Consider the following 18243-nt stretch of genomic DNA (forward strand, 5'->3'; position numbering starts at 1 on the left):
ATAAACACACTGTGGTCATTCAACAGATAGTTTAGAACAAGATGTCTGGCACAGAGAGCATATTTCTGGCACTAACGAAGCCTTATTAAGGATTATAAAGCAGCGAGCTAATAAGAGCATTCTGGATGAGACAACTAATGACAGATTGGAATGTTGTGATTATTACACAAATTAATATTGTGGCTATTAAGTAGACCCAAAGAACTCTCCTTCCCTTTTTTTTGCAAATTGTAAATGATAAAGATGTAGTCATAAGCATTAGGCATGTGCAGTACTTGATTAAAACCTACCATTATTTCATCAAGTATAGGTCTACAAAATTCTCAGCCACTTAGCCTTTCTACTGACCCCAAAGCTTTCATACATAACATGAAGGGGATACTTAATTTTTATGAAGCTAAAATTAATATAACATGGTATTTTGTTTATAAGGTACATTTTATACTGCACAATTTTGTGGCATTTAACTTACTCATGCTGTGGTGCAAACAAAACTACCTAATTCCAAAACCTTTAATCACTCCAAGAGGAAATCCTTTACTTACTAGGCTAGCATTTTTTTTTATTCCTTTATCTCTAGGCAGACTACAACCAGTATCTGCTGTATGGATCTCTGTCTATGAATTTGCCTTCGAAACAGTATGGCCTTGGGTGTTTGGTGTCTCTCAATTACCACATTTCAAGGTATATCTATGCTATATCATATTTCAGTACTGCATTCCCTTTTATGGCCAATGGTATTCTGGCATGTGTGCATATACAGTATACATACAGATATACCGATATACAAGACAGGCATACAATACTTCCTCCATCTATTTTTTTCATGGATGAATATTTGGGTCATTTCAATTTTTTGGCTATAGTGCTTACAGTTGCCATAAAGATTTGCAAGTATGTATTCACGTGAATGCTTACTTTTAAGTATTTAGAGTATATACCCATGAATGGAATTTTTGGGTCACATGGTAACTCCATATTTAACCTTGTGAGGAAAAGTATAGGTATTTTGCATAGCAGATATACTGTTGTGGAATACTAGTTTAGGATGCATTCCAATCATTTATGATGTGAATATTTGTCTAACAATGCAAAGATGTGCTGCATTCTTTTATGTTGCAATTGTTTAACTCTGTGAAGCTGTGTTACTTTGCCTGTCTAAAACACCTGATTGGTCTAATAAAGAGATGAATGGCCAATAGCCAGGCAGGAGAGGGATAGGTGGGGCTGCCAATCAGAGAGAATAAATAGAAGGAGAAATCTAGGATAGAAAGAAGAGTGAATATCGAGAAGAGGAGAAGGAGAGGAGGACACCAGAGGTCAGTCACACAGCCACACAGCCAGCCATGGACTAAGAAGGAAAGAAAGATAAATAGAATAAAGAAAGGTAAAAAGCCCAGAGGCAAAGTGTAGTTAAAGAGAAACAGGATAATTTGAGTTACAAAAGCTGACTAGAAACAAGCCAAGCTAAGGCCTGGTATTCATAAGTAAGAATAAGTCTCCATGTGCTATTTGGGAGCTGGGTGGCAAGCCCCCAAAGAGGAAAACAACCTAACTACAATCTACCATTTTATATTTCTAGTCAAATTTGGAAGAATTGTGAATTCTTTGCATTCTTACCAATATATGCTATCTTTCATTCACTCATCTGTTCACTTAATTGTTTCCTTCTTATGTGTGGTTTTGGTGTCTAGATTTGTATTTCCTTAAATTAGTAGTGGTGCTCATAAACTTTTCATGTCCTTAACAGAAAACTGTATATATTATTTGGAGAGAAATAGCTAGTTAAGACCTTTCTGTATTTTACAAGTGGGTTATCTTTAGTTGCTGAATTATAAGAATCTTTACGTATTCTGAGCACTGAATACAAGAGATGTATGAAAATACTTTCTTTAACATTTTGGGTGTTCTTACTGATTGGTTTATTTTCATTCTGCTAATTTTCTTGTCTTTCTTTTCTTTGATGTTCACCTTTCTACTCTTTATTAAACAGTTCTCTAAAAACATCAAAATAGATTATTGAGATGTTTATTTTTTTAAATGCATTTCCAACTATAAATTTTCTTGCAAGCACTACTTGATCACCTCCTACAATTATTATGACACGTCTCATTTTCATTACCCTCAAAGTATTTTTAATTTTTCCTATAATTTCTTATTCAATCCATTGGTTCAGAATATACTTAATGGTCAAGGTGCAGAAAATAAGAGACTGTAGAATTCGCAGCCCTAAATGGAACATCTATATTAAACCCTCATCTCCCAAGGCTCAGGGGTCACTGAAGAAGAGGTCACAGAAAGACTGTAAAAGCCTGTGTACAAGGAGATACAGACATTAAAGCAGCAATTTCACACTCAACAGGGTCATTGCACATATGAACTCACAGCTCTTCTGGTGGCATACACAAGACTGTGAAATCTCAAGACAGACAAAATCACAGCTTGGAGAAGGGAATGGAGTAAGAAGTCCTACCTGCAGCTGAGGAAATATTGGTAACTGATAGCTTCTGAGAGGGGGAAATCAGTTGTATTTAAGGGTGTGGCCCTTGGTAGGTTGAATACCTTCTAGTGAACACTCAAACACTAAGGAGTAGTACATGGGTAGCACAAATGGACCCGATGGCTTTTTTTTAAGTATAGGAGAGTATGAGGACACAAAGTTGGGTGGATAGGGGAAGGGAGAAGGGTCCGGGAGGAGCTGGGGTGGGAGTGAATACACTCAAAATGCAGTATATGGAATAGTCCAAGAATTAATAAAGTTAATCATTTCCCCACACTTGTGAATCTGTAGCTTTGTCTTATTAATTTCTAGCTTTATCCCACTGTACTTAGAGAAAATACTTGGTATGGTTTCAATGTTTTAAATATATGAACTTCTTTGGTGGCCCAACAGACTGTCTATACTAGAAAATGTTCAATATGTAACTCGGAAGAATGTATATTCTGCTATTTGGGTGGGGGGGAGTAGATTGCTTTATATGCGTCCTCCCAGATCCTTCATTTACTTGATCTTCTACTTGTTCTATGCACGACTGAAAATGTAGAACTGATGTCTTTTTAACTATGATTGCAGAACAGAATTTTCTCAGGTTTTGCTTCTATTTTTCAGGTTCATTTTAAAAATAGCTTTAATATATTGGTGAACTGACTCTTTAAATTTTTTTGTGAGGCGGGAGATCGAATTCAACAACCTGCTAGTCAAATGCTCTACCACAGACCCATATTTAGCACATTGACCCATTTATCAATATATATCGTATTTCTTTTTCCCTTATGTTTGACTTAACTCTGTTAAAAATATTTATGTTGTGATGGATCATAGAGCCTCACAGATACACTGATTTTCTGAGCAACAATCCCAGTCCCTGTCTTCCCTCCTTCCCTGCCTTTCTTTCCTATGTAGTCTCATGTTTGAAATTAGCATAGATACCCTTGCTTTTTGATTAATATTTGCTTATATTTTTCTAATCATTTATTGTCAACCTGTTTATGTCTTTGATACTAATGGTAACTCTATTATAGATAGAACAAAAATATATTAACTAGACTGAAATCATGTATATATAATATATATGATATATAATATACATATATATGATCTGATATCATTCTAGTTAATCTTGTGCTTTTATAATATATTTTCTTGAAATGGGTCTCATTATGTAGCTCTAGCCATGGAACTCTCTATGTAGTGTAATGCTGGACCCAAGTTCACAGACATATACCTAACTCTGCTTTAGAGTGCTGGTATTAAAGGTGTGTTCCATAATATTTTAAGTGTTATTTATTATTGTTTAAGATAAGTCTTACTCTATATCCCAGGCTGGCCTCAAATTTGTGGCAAATACTCCTAACTCAGCCTCTAGAATTCTGGGATTACAAGATAAGTGACCATGTCCCAGAAATTTCAGTCTTTTAAATGGATAAATTAATGCATTTAATATTTAAGCCTTTTATAGAAAAGATACTTGCCATTTTGGGCCCATTATTTTCTTTCTGTATTACTATCTTTCTCTGTGCTTTAAATTTTTTCTTTTGTATTACTTTGGCCATGTAGGAGATAATATAAAATAGTATTTTTTCCTGTGTTAATAGTTTTGGTAAGCTCTCTCCCATTGTTTCTTTCTACTTCAAAATCTAATTTGTTTTAAAGCAGTTACAGACAATAAATGTCTAAGGTAACCACTTTTCTGAATTCTTTCAAACAGTGCAAGGAAAAAAAGTGGATTCAAGAGAACACAGCTAAAATGGGTTGGATTAACTATTGAACTTTCTTAGCATTGCCCCTTCTAGTTTCTTGCTGAGTACTATTTTAAAATAATACAATTTCTTTCTTAATTTCTTTCTTTCTTCTTTTCCCTTTTTTTTCAAGACAGGGTTTCTCTGTAGCTTTGGAGCCTGTCCTGGAACTCTCTCTATAGACCAGGCTGGCCTTGAACTCACAGAAATTCACCTGCTGGGATTAAAGGCATGAGCAACCACCGCCCGGAAAAATAATACAATTTCATAGAACTGAACTAAATGAGGTCTCAAAATCAAAGTGGCAGAGACAAATCCCAGTTTTCTTGCTAACCCCATAATGGCTCCCTCAATCAAGATATCTCTTTCCTTGCTCTCATACATGTCCTTCTTCCATGATCAACCTAGATAGTAGGGAGGGCCTTGGACTTGCCACAGGGCAGGGTGCCTTGTCCTCTCTTAGGATTGGAGGCGGAGGGGTGGGAGGGTGTTTGGAGGGAGTGGGAGGAGGGGAGGGTGTGGGAAATTTGGAGTGATTTTTTAAGTAATAAAATAATTAAAAAATCAAAGCAGCTTTTTTTTTTTTTTAAATAAGATTTCCCACTGTAGATAGTGGTATCCTAGTCTTAAAGATACCCAAGTCTGGTGAAACTCACAAACCCCTTCAATAGCCAATTCTACCCTTAATTCCTCTGAAAGAATCCCTTACAGCTTTTTCTTAGCTGGGCTAGGTGGTATGCCACTATAGTCCTGGCTGTTCAGGAGAGGTGAGACAGGGTCTCTGGAGGTTAGGAGTTCAAGGCCAGCTTGGCAACACAGTGGGACCTTATTTGAAAAAACAAAGACAAAGAGCCTGAGTTTCTTTTAATGGGAAGGTTTTTTTCTCCTTTGTCCTGTTCTTGTTTTGTTGTTATCTTTAGATTCTTTGTTCTTAACGTTGTGAAGCAACAAATCCTCTTACCTTCTGGTTTGGTTGCTGTGGGAGTGTGAAGACAGGACTTCCAGTAGGTCCATGCAAAGAACACAAAAATGGAATGATAGAGTAGGAGGTAGATAACTGAAATTCAAACAGAGTTTACAACTTGTAATCCATCTTCAGAGTTCAAAGAAGAAAACTAAGCAACACATGTCTATCTTTTTCTCCTATTATATACTCCGTAGTATTATTATGAAATGTTGATTGCTACCATTTTCCCATGCAGAGATAAGAATACATGCAAAACACCAAATTTTGTACCAGAGACTTTCTGGAAATTATATCCTTTTAAAAGCTGTTATGTGATTCTTCGAGTAAAGAGAGGAACTGGCCTTTGTGACAATATATGAGACGCTATTGTTAGCCAGTGTCCATTATGTCTGTCACCATGGGGTGCTAAAATACTCTGATACAATTTGCACTTCATTAGAGTTTACAATATGCTTTTTCAAAAAAAAATAATTAAGCATGCAGTGCTTATGTGTATGTGTGTGGTGTGCATGCTACAGCACACATGTGGCATTCAGAGGACAACTTGTGAGAGTCAGTCCTCTCCTTCTGCATATGGGTTCCAGGGATAGAATGCAGTCCATCAGCCTTGTCTGGAAGCACCTTTACACACTGAACCAGCTGGCCAGTCCAAAACAGACTTTAAATGTCCACCTCATTTATTTTCTCAGTAACATTGTTGAGAAAGATAATGCAGAAGGCAGGTGATTATCTGTCAAAGATAGTTGGTTAATCAAGGTCACATAGTTTGTAATGGTAGTCTGGCATTAAATACAGGACTACGGCATCTAAGCCAAAGCCATTTTCCGTAGTTTCATTGACTACACAGTTAGAACGCATAAGCTGTGCCTCTAAACAGACGAACGCATGACTGCCCATCTTCTCATTCCTTTTTTGCCTTTTATACAGCTCAGTTTGGGTAATCTCCACCGAACTGGGTTACAAGACGGAAAGTCACTTCAGTGTTTCATTCCAAGCCCTTGAATGGCATGGTCTTATTTTAGTCCATTAAAAAGACTCGAGAGGATGAATAATTCAGACCTAATTAGCAGGGTTCCGCCTCTCATTGAGCTAGGCTTTCAGTCCCAGTCTCTCAATACGAGACCTTTTAGGTGGGTGTGATGAAATCTCATTTTAAAATTCCAGAAACACAGAGTAAAAGACAATGTGTACCCCACATATGCATCTCACTTCCGCCTGTTCATGTCCAACTGTGGACTCTTCCATGGAGAAGACAATCTCTCCGCTCTCAGCATTCCTTAGTGCCTGTAGTTCCTTGGCGCAGGGTTAAGGCCTTGTAAGATTTCCCCACCTCACTTTGGCCTTGTCAATTGTTGTCCTTGTTCAGCTCATGTTTAGGACAGTCATGTTCATGAGAAACACTAATGGGTAATAGCTTCTGGGAATTTTACTAGAGACACAACCTCAATAGTAAACCTCCTGAGCTTCTGACTCTATGATCTTTCTTGCCCCTTCAATTCTGCAAGGTTCCTGAAGCCTTAGCTACAGGAGTTGTTTGTAGATTCGGTCCTTCAAAACTGGGCTCTCCACGGATAGGCAAATTTACATTAGTAAAACTTAAAATTTTATTTACTTCTAGCACTAATAATAGAGTATCTCTTTCTCCACAGTATAGCTTTCGTAAAGAATTAACATATTTTTTAAAACCTGTCTAAGATTTTAAAATATTCTCTTTAACATGTTATTCTTTGCCATTATGGTTTTGTTTCTGTCTTAGTGAGACGGGATGCATTCATTCATGTTAATTCAGAATGGAATGGGAGTATGAAATCTTTGGTTTCAAAGACATCAGAATAAGATAATTTTATGTTTATATTGTCACCATGAACTTCAATGGTAATGAGATTAAACCAGTTTGGTTACATGAACAGATGAGCGTATTCTAAGGGTATTTATCATATCTTTTATTTCAAATGATTGAGATGGAAAATGTGGCACTTTAACTTGGTCCAAGTTCTATTATACATTAATACTTGGCTTAGCTACGGAATTGGAAACAGCTGCATCTCATTCCTCTATCAAAGGATTAATATGGTGTGGATTCTTTTTGATAGATAGAAAATAAGAGATCGTGAGGCTAAATAACAAAGCCACAGTTATTCAGTAGATTGATAAAATAGGGACTATTCTGTATATTTTGAAACAATCTAAGAGAGTTGGAGGAGACTATAGCAACCATCTAGTTCCGCCTCGTCAATTAGCTATGTAACTGAGATCCAGAGAAGGTAAGTGATTCAATCAAGGTTACCCATGGAGGGTATGGAAGCAATGGAATCAGAAGTGGGGTTTCCTCACTTCCAGTCCAGAGCTCCATATTTAGAGCAGTAAATATCAAATTAGCAGTGTGCAAGGTGGTTGAGATGGCCCAGTGGGTAAAGGCATGTATCAAGTCTAATGCCTTGAACTGTATCCTCGAGACCCAGGTGACAGAAGAAGAGAACCAACTCCTACAGGCTTTCTTCTAATATCCACATTCTCAGTATGACACATGTGTGTGAGTGCATGCATGTGTGTGCGCACACACACTACATTAAAATACTTAACAAAAATTCAGCATATATCCTTTACCAAAGACTGAATCAGTGTCTGAATTATAGAGTGCAAGAATTTAGCAACCCACCCTCAGGTCATTCTGAAGAACCAGGGGGGCACTGCCTTTAGGCCATCTAGTTGTCCAGCCTACCATTTCAAGGCGAAAGATTGCCCCAACATACCTGGCAGACAATAACTTCTTCTCTGCCAGTGCTGTGAAGTGACTCTTGTTGAAATACAGAGAGAAGTCATGAGTCTTATGTTTATGCATCCTTCTGTGCAGACAATGCTCCCGAGCTTTGCTCTCGGATATGTGCCAGTCTGGTTCTTTCTGCATTAAAAGCATGCAGTATATTTCTCTCTTGTACCCCTCTCTCTTTGGCTATTCCTTGAGACAGGTTCTCACATGTAGTTCAAGCTGGTCTGAAACTCACTACATAGCCAAGAGTGGGCTTGAACTCTTGGCAATTTTCCTGCCTCACCCTCCTAAGTGTTGGAATTATAGACACAAGTCACCACACCCAGTAGGCGTACTTTTGTATAATTAATTTTTGTGTCTAGAATACCCATCCTTGTAAACCACAGGGACACTGAATCTTTTTAAAACATGATTGCTCCAGTGAGGTTTCAAATCACTAGAGAAATCAAATAGCGTATGAACAACCCTGAGCTGTCACTACTCACCGACACTGAAACGAAATGGGAAAACATCTTTTATTCCTTCAGAAAACAGGCACAGTGCAGCCCTTCACTTATCTGGCAGTGATTAGTTGTGGGGCATCAGAAGCTACTGGAGTTAGGGTTACAGCATGAAAACCCAAAGTCTTTCAAGTTTTTTCTTTCCTTTCATCAGATGCAGAGGTTTGCAAGATGACCAGGCCGTGGCCAAATGCCAAAGGAAAAATTCCTTTAAGCATGAAGTTGTCCTGCATCTCATCACTGTGCTGTAATGTGAAAAGCCCATTATGGGAACAGCTTCTGAAATGAGAATGACTACTTAAGCATTTTCCCTAAAATAATGCCTCATAAACACCTTGATAAAAATTATGGAAGCTGAAATTGCATGCTGGAAATAGCATTAAAAAGTTGTTATTAGCAACATCTTGGACAGTAGGCTGCCTGTTCTGTTTTGCTCTTAGGAGGTAGTGGGAAATATGTGTGTGTGTGTGTGTGTGTGTGTGTGTGTGTGTGTGTGTGTGTCAGGGGTGGAGACTTATGCAGACATTCTTGTATGCTTAAAAATGGATGGCATAGACTGTTGTGAACGCGGCAATATGAGAAGCAAGGTGAGAAAGGAAAGCAGCCTCGCTCCACATTCTCAGACACACAAATGCCAAAGCTGTTACTGTGGCAATTATCTAACATACCTTTTCTTTTTTCTTCTTTAAAAGCTATTGTTAGAGACTCTTTAGTTTAAAAAAGAGATTATTTTCTGTAACATCTTTCAGACCAGTTGATGACTAAAAGCATTTGTGTTGGTAGTGAGGGAAAATTGGGAGAGAGGAGTATCTTGCAATTATGCACTGTAATTCAAATAGGAACAGCAGTTGTAGATCTGGCAATTGAGCGTCCTTATTAAAATCCCCACTTTGGCTCAGGATAGAAATCCTCAGATTATGATAAGGGGGAAATTTGCCAGCTAGGCAGTTACAGCTGCGTTTGAGCAGAGCACGGAACAATGAGGTGTTGGTGCTGATGTTAAATACATTGCCTTACTCTGCTTGCACTGCCTTGTGCACGCCAGCAGAGCTGGATCTTGTGTGGCAGGTATTTGTAGTAGTGAGGATGAGGAAGGAGTCCCGGAGGTTTTTTTTTTTTTTTTTTTTTTTTGCCCAAGGTTCTGAGAATATTTGATGAAAATTGAAGAATTATTCATGTTATTTCCATGGTTTAGCTAACCCTAACATTTGAATTTTTATCAGTTGGTTCCAGGGTTTAGCTAATTAACCCCTAGGAGTTTCTCTGATAGTGGTATAACGTTCTGGTGACATGTGGCACTATATTTTGAAAAGCATAGTTTCTTTTTCATTAGTGTCAACATCAAAAGTTAGGCTTTCATCCAGAGTATACTAATTACCCACTAGGCATCTACTGCTCATCAATTTTATATAAACCATTTATAAAGCTGGCTATGTTACCAACTCTTTTGAAAAAGATTTATGCATTTTATGTGTATGCTCACCACATGTATGCTATGTCTGAGGAGGCCAGAAGGAAACATCTCAGCTCCAGGAACTGCAGTTACAGTTGGTTGTGAGCCACCAAGTGGGTGCTGGGTATTGAACCTGGGTCCTCTGTAATAGAATATTATTTTCAGGTGTGTTAGGCTAGCAGCAGGTGCTGTCAGAGTTCCCTATTGTGCCTAGCCAACAAGGGGTGACCACGCAATGCCAACGGAACAGAACGACTGGATGCTGAGAGGTAAATAAGTTTTTCAGCTATTGCTAAATTAAATGAGTCTTCCCTATCCCTTTCACCAGACTGTGTTTGTTGGCACTGGGGAGATGGCTGACTTGGTAAATGTGCAATGCAGTTGCCCAAGCATAAGTGCCTATAATCCCAACATGCCTACAGTATGGGAGGTTGAGACAGGATATCCAGCAGTTCACAGACCAGCTAGTCTGTTTCTTTTTAAAGATTTATTTCATTTTAAATGTTATGTGTGTTCCTGAGTATATGGATGTATGTGCACTACATGCATGCAGGTGCCCCTAGAGACCAGAAGAGATCATCTAGAACTGGAGTTACTGTGTGCGACAAAATGTGGGTGCTGGGAACCAAACCTGAGTCCTCTGTAATAGTAGCAGCAGGTGCCTTTTTATCACTGAGGCATCTCTCCATCCCACCAGCTAACATATGGTTAATGCAGCATACGAGACCTTGTCTCAACAAGGTGGAAAGGTGAGGACCAACAGTTGAAATTTGTTCTCTGGTCTCAACAGGTGTGTTGTGGTATGCATGTGCCCACAGGCACATACATATATACCCCAAAGACTCTAACACAAAACAAATCTATCATAAAACAAAGCATTCCCTCCAAATTATGTGTCCTTGAGAAGCTAGTTAACCATAATATGTACATATAAATACACATGTATGCAATATGTACAAAATATGTTTAAGTGTACCAATAAACAAAATTTATAATACACACAAAAAAAATGCTTCTCACACAAGGTTTTTATGTGGACTTTTTTTAAATGCATGGATACATCTGACAGTTTTTTAATAAGTTACCAGTTTATTCTCCTTTTTTCTTAACTCTTGGTGGTTTATATTCTAAGAAATACTAATAAAAATTACACAGACTTTAGGGGCAGAGACACCATGGGTTTGCTAAAAATGAAGAAAATGGTTTGCTTCTAGTTCTCTACTTGATGTCTAGCCAATATTTCATTGATTCATTCATGTTGGGTATACAGAAGTAAACAGGGCTAATCTTTTGGGTAACAGTATTTGGCTTCCCTCATAGCTCAAAATAGATAACTGGGGTATCATTATTCCACACTGTCAGGAATATTCACAGCAGACTTTAAAGGAAGCAGATTACCTGTTGTCTACATGGTGGCTGGGGGTTTATGGATCAATTCTCTCCGGCCAGAGAAGTGACAGGAATGCTAAACGGAATCACAGGTTGGTTCCCTTAGAATGTATTACATTTTGTTGTTGCCAATCTATAAAGCTATCTCAGTAACATGATGCTGACTTGATTTAGTATCATAAAACTCTGAAGTTTTAAAGCATCTGGGATGTTATTTGGGCACAATAGTGTAGAAGACACACATCTGCGTTACAAACCTTTTAAAATAACCAGGTGTGTCTAGCTTTGTTGACGATGTGAAGCAATATGGAATCAATCACTCTAGGGGGTCAGTGCATCTTATTGCTGGAAACCTCTGTCACAGTTATTTTTCTCATACAGAAATATGCCTTCCTCTGGCAACATCCTCCCATTGAATTCTTAATTTTGTTGTAAGGAAGGAAAACAGAATTGTTTAAAAAACTACGGCCTGTACATACCAGAACATTTAAAAAAGATTCCTTCACAACTCAATAAAATGGGCAAAGACTTAACCAGATATTTCCCAAAAGAAGAGTTAGGGTGGCAATGAGATGTGAAAAAGATACTTCGCCATCAGCCATCATTACAGAGCTACAAATTAAAGTCACAAGGAGACATTGCTTCATGTGCCGCAGAATGATAAAAAACAAAGCTGCAAATGAGCAGTGACAGCAAGGATTTAGAGCAATCAGCATTGCTATAGACATTGCAGGGAAGTCAAAAGTCAGAAGCATAGATGTAACACTCTGACAGCTCTTTAGCCAGTTTAAACATATCACATGAGGACCAAAATCTAATCCTTAGTAGACTTGAGTCATTGACCAAATAGTGTTATAATTAATATAGTGTCTGTGATTATTTGGTCTGGGCGGCTGGGAAATGAACGGAATGCAGTCTCTGTTTACAAGCCGGGGAGGTGTGGTTTGTGCACTATGAAGTGAGGGAAACTGGAGATGCAAAGGTGGTTGATGTTCTTGCTCCTTGGAAAGGTGAATCACACTGCCCATCAATAGAGCTGGTAACAAATACAAGTGCTAGTTTCTTATGCCTTCTTTTTTTGAGAAAACCGACCAGTTTATGAGTCACTGTGACTCCCCAAAGCTTGCGCTCTAACCCGAAAGAAGAGGCAGTACCTGCAGAACGGAGACCCACAACTTACTGTATGTGTCCTTCTGTGTTTACTTCTCATCATTGGCTTATCTGGTAGTCTCTCTAGTTGGTGTGTGGTGGCAACTCAACCATGAGATTGGATGGCTCTGTGTTTGAATTATAGTTTTAACCGTGCTGTGTCTAACTTTGGCCAGAGATTTATTTCTTTGGAAGCTCCAGGTTCGACAAACACTTGGAGACTCCAAAGGCCCCACCTGCCACCACACAGAGTGGGCAGGAAAAAATACACACAGAGACCTGTTTGTGGCATGAGCTACTACAATGTATAACTATGGGGTAGAGAGATGGAGAGAAAGAGAAGTGGAACAGCTATGACGAGAGGTGATCTGGAGACACAAGATAGAAAGGAACAGTCTGATGTGAGCAACTGTGGAGCCACCTGAGGTCATGGTGAAGTCCCAGTCTATGCTACCTCTGACCATGTCTGAGTCCATGACTTGGCTGCATCACAAGGGTCCTGGTGTCAATTTCCATGGCTCATAAACACCACCAAAAGCCATGTGGTATGTTCCGGAATCTGGACTGCTTCCTGGTGACCATGTTGAGATCCAAGGGTTGCACAGAGTTGTGCTGGGCCCCGCACTGGATGGCAGCACTTGGGAAAGCTGCCTTTTCTAATTGCCTGGTCAGCCAGTAGCGGTGAACCCATTGGTGCAGGACAAAGTAAGCCACCCCCACGGGTGTGAGAGGCTGGCCCCACTTCTCATGCTGCCAGTGCAGCGGTGGTGGGGCAAGGGAGAGATTTGCTCACCCTTTTGTCCACTGTGGCAAGCATGACTGCTGGCCCTGGAAGGATGAGAGGTGGGGAAGTGGGCTATGGAACCCCACCTGGGCAGGACAGTAGAACTGGGCCTGGTGGTGTGGGTGTAGATGAACCAGCCCCAAGGGCATGACAGCCGGAGAACTGGCCCCGTCTCTTGCTCCTTAATGCATAGGGTGAACTAGCCAGGGCAGTGCTAGAGAGTTCAACTAGGTGGTGAGCATGGGAGAGAGCAGTCAGGCTGACCAACCGCAGCTATCACCCAGGCCCAGAACTAGTGCAATAAATTTGCCCAACTGAACATCTACCCCATCTGTGAACTGGTAAAATATGTGAAGGGGCCGGTTCTTCAGATCCAAAGCTATGGGAATCTCCATGACATAGGGCAACAACAAGATATCCAAGAGGAATTCCAGTGAAGGTCCAGTATTGCTAGTATAGCAGAAGCCAGAGGCCTCGAAGCAGACCAACAACTCATTTCAATGAACACTTGCAAGTAAAGTTGTACTGACTAAAGAGTATACTGTGTGGAACTCTGAAACACAGCCTGCTACTACACAGAGGGGATCAAGAGATGAGTTATCAGCCATCCAGAAGGACACCCCACTCTCTAGGCCCTCCATACTGGGGCAAAACCCCAGCCTCCTCCCACACCTGCCTTGGCTTCTTTAGCCAGCCAGTAGGTGAGTTTCCTGCAGGTAGGCTGCTCCAAAACCCCTGAGACATAGACAGTGACAATACACAACAGAACAAGAACAGTTCCCAAGAAACAGACAACCACTGCAAGGATTGGGCCCAGATGCAAAGACACTTGCCAGCATCAATTGAAGAAAAAGATGTGTAGGTGCCAATGCAAGAATTCATTCAATAACCTAAAAAGCAACATGGTAAAACCAGAACCCAGTGGTCATACAACAGGAAGACTTGATCATCCTAAACCAGAAGAAGCAGAAGAAAACGATTTTAAATGTAACTTTATGAAGATGATGGAGACCTTTAAAGATGAAATGAAAAACTCCCTTGAAGTAATAGAGAAAAGGACGAACAAAAAATTGGAAGAAATCAACAAATCTTTTAAAGAAACACAAGAAAACCAAGAAAAGACAATCAAACAGGTGAAGCAAACAGACCAAGACTTGAAGACTGCAATAGAGGCAATAAAGAAACATAAACTAAGGGAATTCTGGAAATGGAAAATCTGGGTAAATGAACAGGAACTACAGAGGCAACCATAACCAACAGAATACAAGTGATGGAACAGAGAATCTCAGGGGTTGAAGATACTAGAGAGGAAATAGATTCATAGGTCAAAGAAAACATTAAATACAACAAAATCTTAAAACAAAACATCCAGGAAATCTGGGACACCATGAAAAGACCAAAAGGGATAGAAGAAGGAGAAGAAATCCAGCTCAAAGGCACAGAAATATATTCAACAAATCATAGAAGAAAACTTTCCCAACCTAAAGAAGGATTTCCCTATGAAGTAAGCTTACAGAACACCAAATAGACTGAATTTTAAAAAGTCCCCTTGCCATATAATAATCAAAATGCAAAACATAGAGAATAAAGGAAGAATATTAAGAGCTGCCAAAAAGGTCAAGTAACATATAAACGTAGACAGACCTACCAAAATTATGCCCGCCTTTTCCATAGAAACCATGAAAGCCAGAAGGTCCTGGGCATATTGCTGTAGACACTAAGAGACCACAGATGCTATCACAGACTACTATACCCAGCAAAGCTTTCAATCACCATCGATGGAGAAAACAAGATAATCCAAGACAAAACCAGATTTAAACAATACCTATACACAAATCCAGTCCTACAGAAAGTACTAGAAGGAAAACTCCAGCCCAAGGAAGCTAACTGCACCAACAAAAACACAGGCAACAGATAAGCTCACACCAACAAAATCCAAAGATAGGAAACACACACTACCACTGAAAAATAACAGAAATTAACAATCTCTAGTCATTAATATATTTTAATATCAATGGATTTAATTCATCTATAAAACGACACAAGATAAGAGAATGGATATGAAAGCAGGATCTAGCCTTCTACTGTATACAAGAAACACACCTCAACCTCAAAGACAGACATTACCTTAGAATAAAGGGTTGGGGTAAGATTTTCCAATCAAATGGACCTAAGAAACAAGCCGGTGTAGCCATCCTAATAGCTAACAAAATAGACTTCAAACTAAAATCAACCAAAAGAGATGGATGGTGTGGGAAGTCCTTCTGTATGTATGTTGCTTTTATTGGTCAATAAAGAAGCTGCTTTTGGCCAATAGCTTAACAGAATATAGCCAGGATGGAATCTTTGGAGGCGCCACCCCTGTGTCCACAAAGCCTTAACCCCTTCCCTGAGGAGTGTCAAGGTAGCCCGCCAAAACCTTGACTCCTCCCCTGGAGGAGGGGTAAGGCAGCCCACCAAACCTTGACAACCTCCCAAGTCTATTTAAACTGCTCCCCAGAAAGTCCCTTTGTGATCTTCCCTCTTTCCTGCCAGTCACTTTGGTGGCTTCCCGGTTCCCCTAGGGGCCACCTGAGAGTGCAGGAATCCCATTAAACCTGGATATCTTTTATTCCAGCTTGTGATTTAGCTTGATTGGGATTTTTGCATCGGCAGAGAGCTCACATTAGGAAATATTCCTAACAGAAAATTTGGCAGATTTATACTCAGGGGTAAAAACAATGACATCTTGAAATGTGCATGCAAATTGATAGAACTAGAAAAAAACATCCTAAGTGAGGTAACCCAGACCCAGAAAGATGAACATGGTATGTACTCACTCGTAAGTGGATACTAGATGTAAAGCAAAGGATATTGATCCTATAGTTCGTGATCCTAGAGAAGCTAAGTAACAAGGTGAAACCTAAGAAAAACATACATTGACCCACCTGGAAAGGGGAAATATACAAGATCACCAAACAAAATTGGGAGCATGGGGGGGTAGGGAGGATGAAAGGGGAAAAGAAATGGAGAAGGGGAGAGGGGAGAAGAACTTGAGGGAACAGGATAGTTGAGATGGAAGAAGGACAGAGACAGAGAGAGAGCAAGGAAAGATATTTTGATTGAGGGAGCCATTATGGGGCTAGCAAGAAACCTGGCACTAGAGAAATTCCCAGGAATCCACAAGGAAGACCCCAGTTAAGACCCTAAGCAATAGAGCAGAGGGTGCCCTGTAGTCAGACTGATGAATAACTTAAATATCACCATAGAACCTTCATCTAGCAACTGATGGAAACAGAGGCAGAGACCTACCTGTATTGGAGCACTTGGCTAAGATCCAAAAGTCCAGTTGAAAAGTGGGAGGAGTAAGAATATGAACAAAGAGGTCAACACCATGATGCGTACACCCACTGAAACAGTCTACCTGATCTAATGGGAGCTTACCAACTCCAGCTGGACAGGGAAGAAAACAGTGTATGTCCAAACTAGTCCCTCTGAATGTGGGTGAAAGTTGTATGGCTGAGGCAGACTGTGGGACCACTGGCAGTGGCACCAGAATTTATCCCTACTACTTGTACTGGCTTTTTGGAACCTATTCTCTTTGGATGGATACCTTGCTCAGCCTAGATATATTAGGGAGGGCCCTGGACCTTCCCCAAAGCAATGTGCCTTACCTTCTCTGGAGTGGATGGGGGAGGGTTGAGAAGGGAATGGGAGGAAGGGAGGGGGTGGGTACTGGGATTGGCATGAAAAATAAAAAATGATAGTATGTATTCTTTTTTAAAAAGTAACAAAAAAGTAAATAAAGTCTGAGCTACAGAAAAAAAGAAAAGAAAAAGAGCATACTGTGTGACTCGCTATATCACAATACAGCTTCCGTGATAAGACTTTTTTCTTTTCAATTTTATTTTATTTTATTGGGGGGGGGTGTAAGGGCAGAGAGCAAATATGACGGGATGAAGAATATGAATGGGATCGGGTACATGATGTGAAATCTATAAAAAAATTTTAAAAAATATTTGCATGTATTACTAGAGAGAATATAATGGTAAGTAAAAAACTAAGTCACAGAACCATAGGTACCGATTTTCCAAAGTATAAGGAAAAACAGCTATAAGAGTACAAATCAAACTAAAGAGCAGCCAGTGCTCTTTAACCACTGAGCCACTTCTACACTTTTTTTGTCTTCTTAAGAAGAAAACAGCAATTCTTATTGGAGTGAAATATTTCATTTCGGCTTCATTTTCATTTTCCCTAATAGTCACAATGAGCTTTATAAAATGTACCCACTGACCATTTGGCTGTCTTCCTTGGGAACAATGTCTATTTAGATCTATTTCCCATTTTCAAACTGATTCTATTTGGGATTTTGCCTTTCTAAAAATTATTTCTTATATATTACAGCTATCAAGCATTGAACAGATGCATATCATGCCTCTTTCAAAAATCATGCATTATTAAAACCTCTACCTGGGCAATGGTGGCACATACCTTTAATGCCAGCATTCAGGAGGCAGAGACAGTTTATTTTCATGAGTTCAAGCCCAGTCTGGTCTACAGAGTAAGTTCCAGGAAAGCTAAGTCTACATAGAGAAATTCTCTCTTTAAAAACATATCACTGGCTGGGGACATAGTTCAGTGGCAGAGTTTTTTCCTATCATGTCCTAGGTTTAATCCTCAGTGCCATAAAGACACAAAGTTTGAGTGTGTGGTGGTTTATAAGTGAAGATCCCAACACTTGGGGAGGCCTGAGGTAGGAGGAATCATACTTCCAGGGCAGCTTGGGCTATATACCAAGACTCTGCCTTGAATAATTAAGTAAAATATTAAACAATAGCTCGACAGTGGTGGTGCATGCCTTTGACCCCAACACTTAGAGAAGGCAGAGGCTGGCAGATCTCTGTGAGTTCGAGGCCATCCTGGTCTACAGAGTGAAGTTCCAGGACAGCCAGGACTACACAGAAAAATCCTGTCTTGAAAAACAACAACAACATAATAAAATAACAATAATGA

General features: G+C 39.6%; 1 protein-coding gene across 1 annotated transcript in view; it reads right to left on the reverse strand.

Moving 5' to 3' along the window:
• Positions 1-18243, reverse strand: part of Zdhhc15 (zinc finger DHHC-type palmitoyltransferase 15) — a 103291-nt gene that overhangs the window by 60897 nt on the left and 24151 nt on the right. Inside the window, 2 exon segments of the mRNA XM_038316268.1 lie at positions 5201-5233; positions 5235-5296. Coding sequence (XP_038172196.1) covers positions 5201-5233; positions 5235-5296 — 95 coding nt within the window.

The sequence above is a fragment of the Arvicola amphibius genome, chromosome X, assembly GCF_903992535.2.
Source record: "Arvicola amphibius chromosome X, mArvAmp1.2, whole genome shotgun sequence".
NCBI classification, from domain to species: domain Eukaryota; kingdom Metazoa; phylum Chordata; class Mammalia; order Rodentia; family Cricetidae; genus Arvicola; species Arvicola amphibius.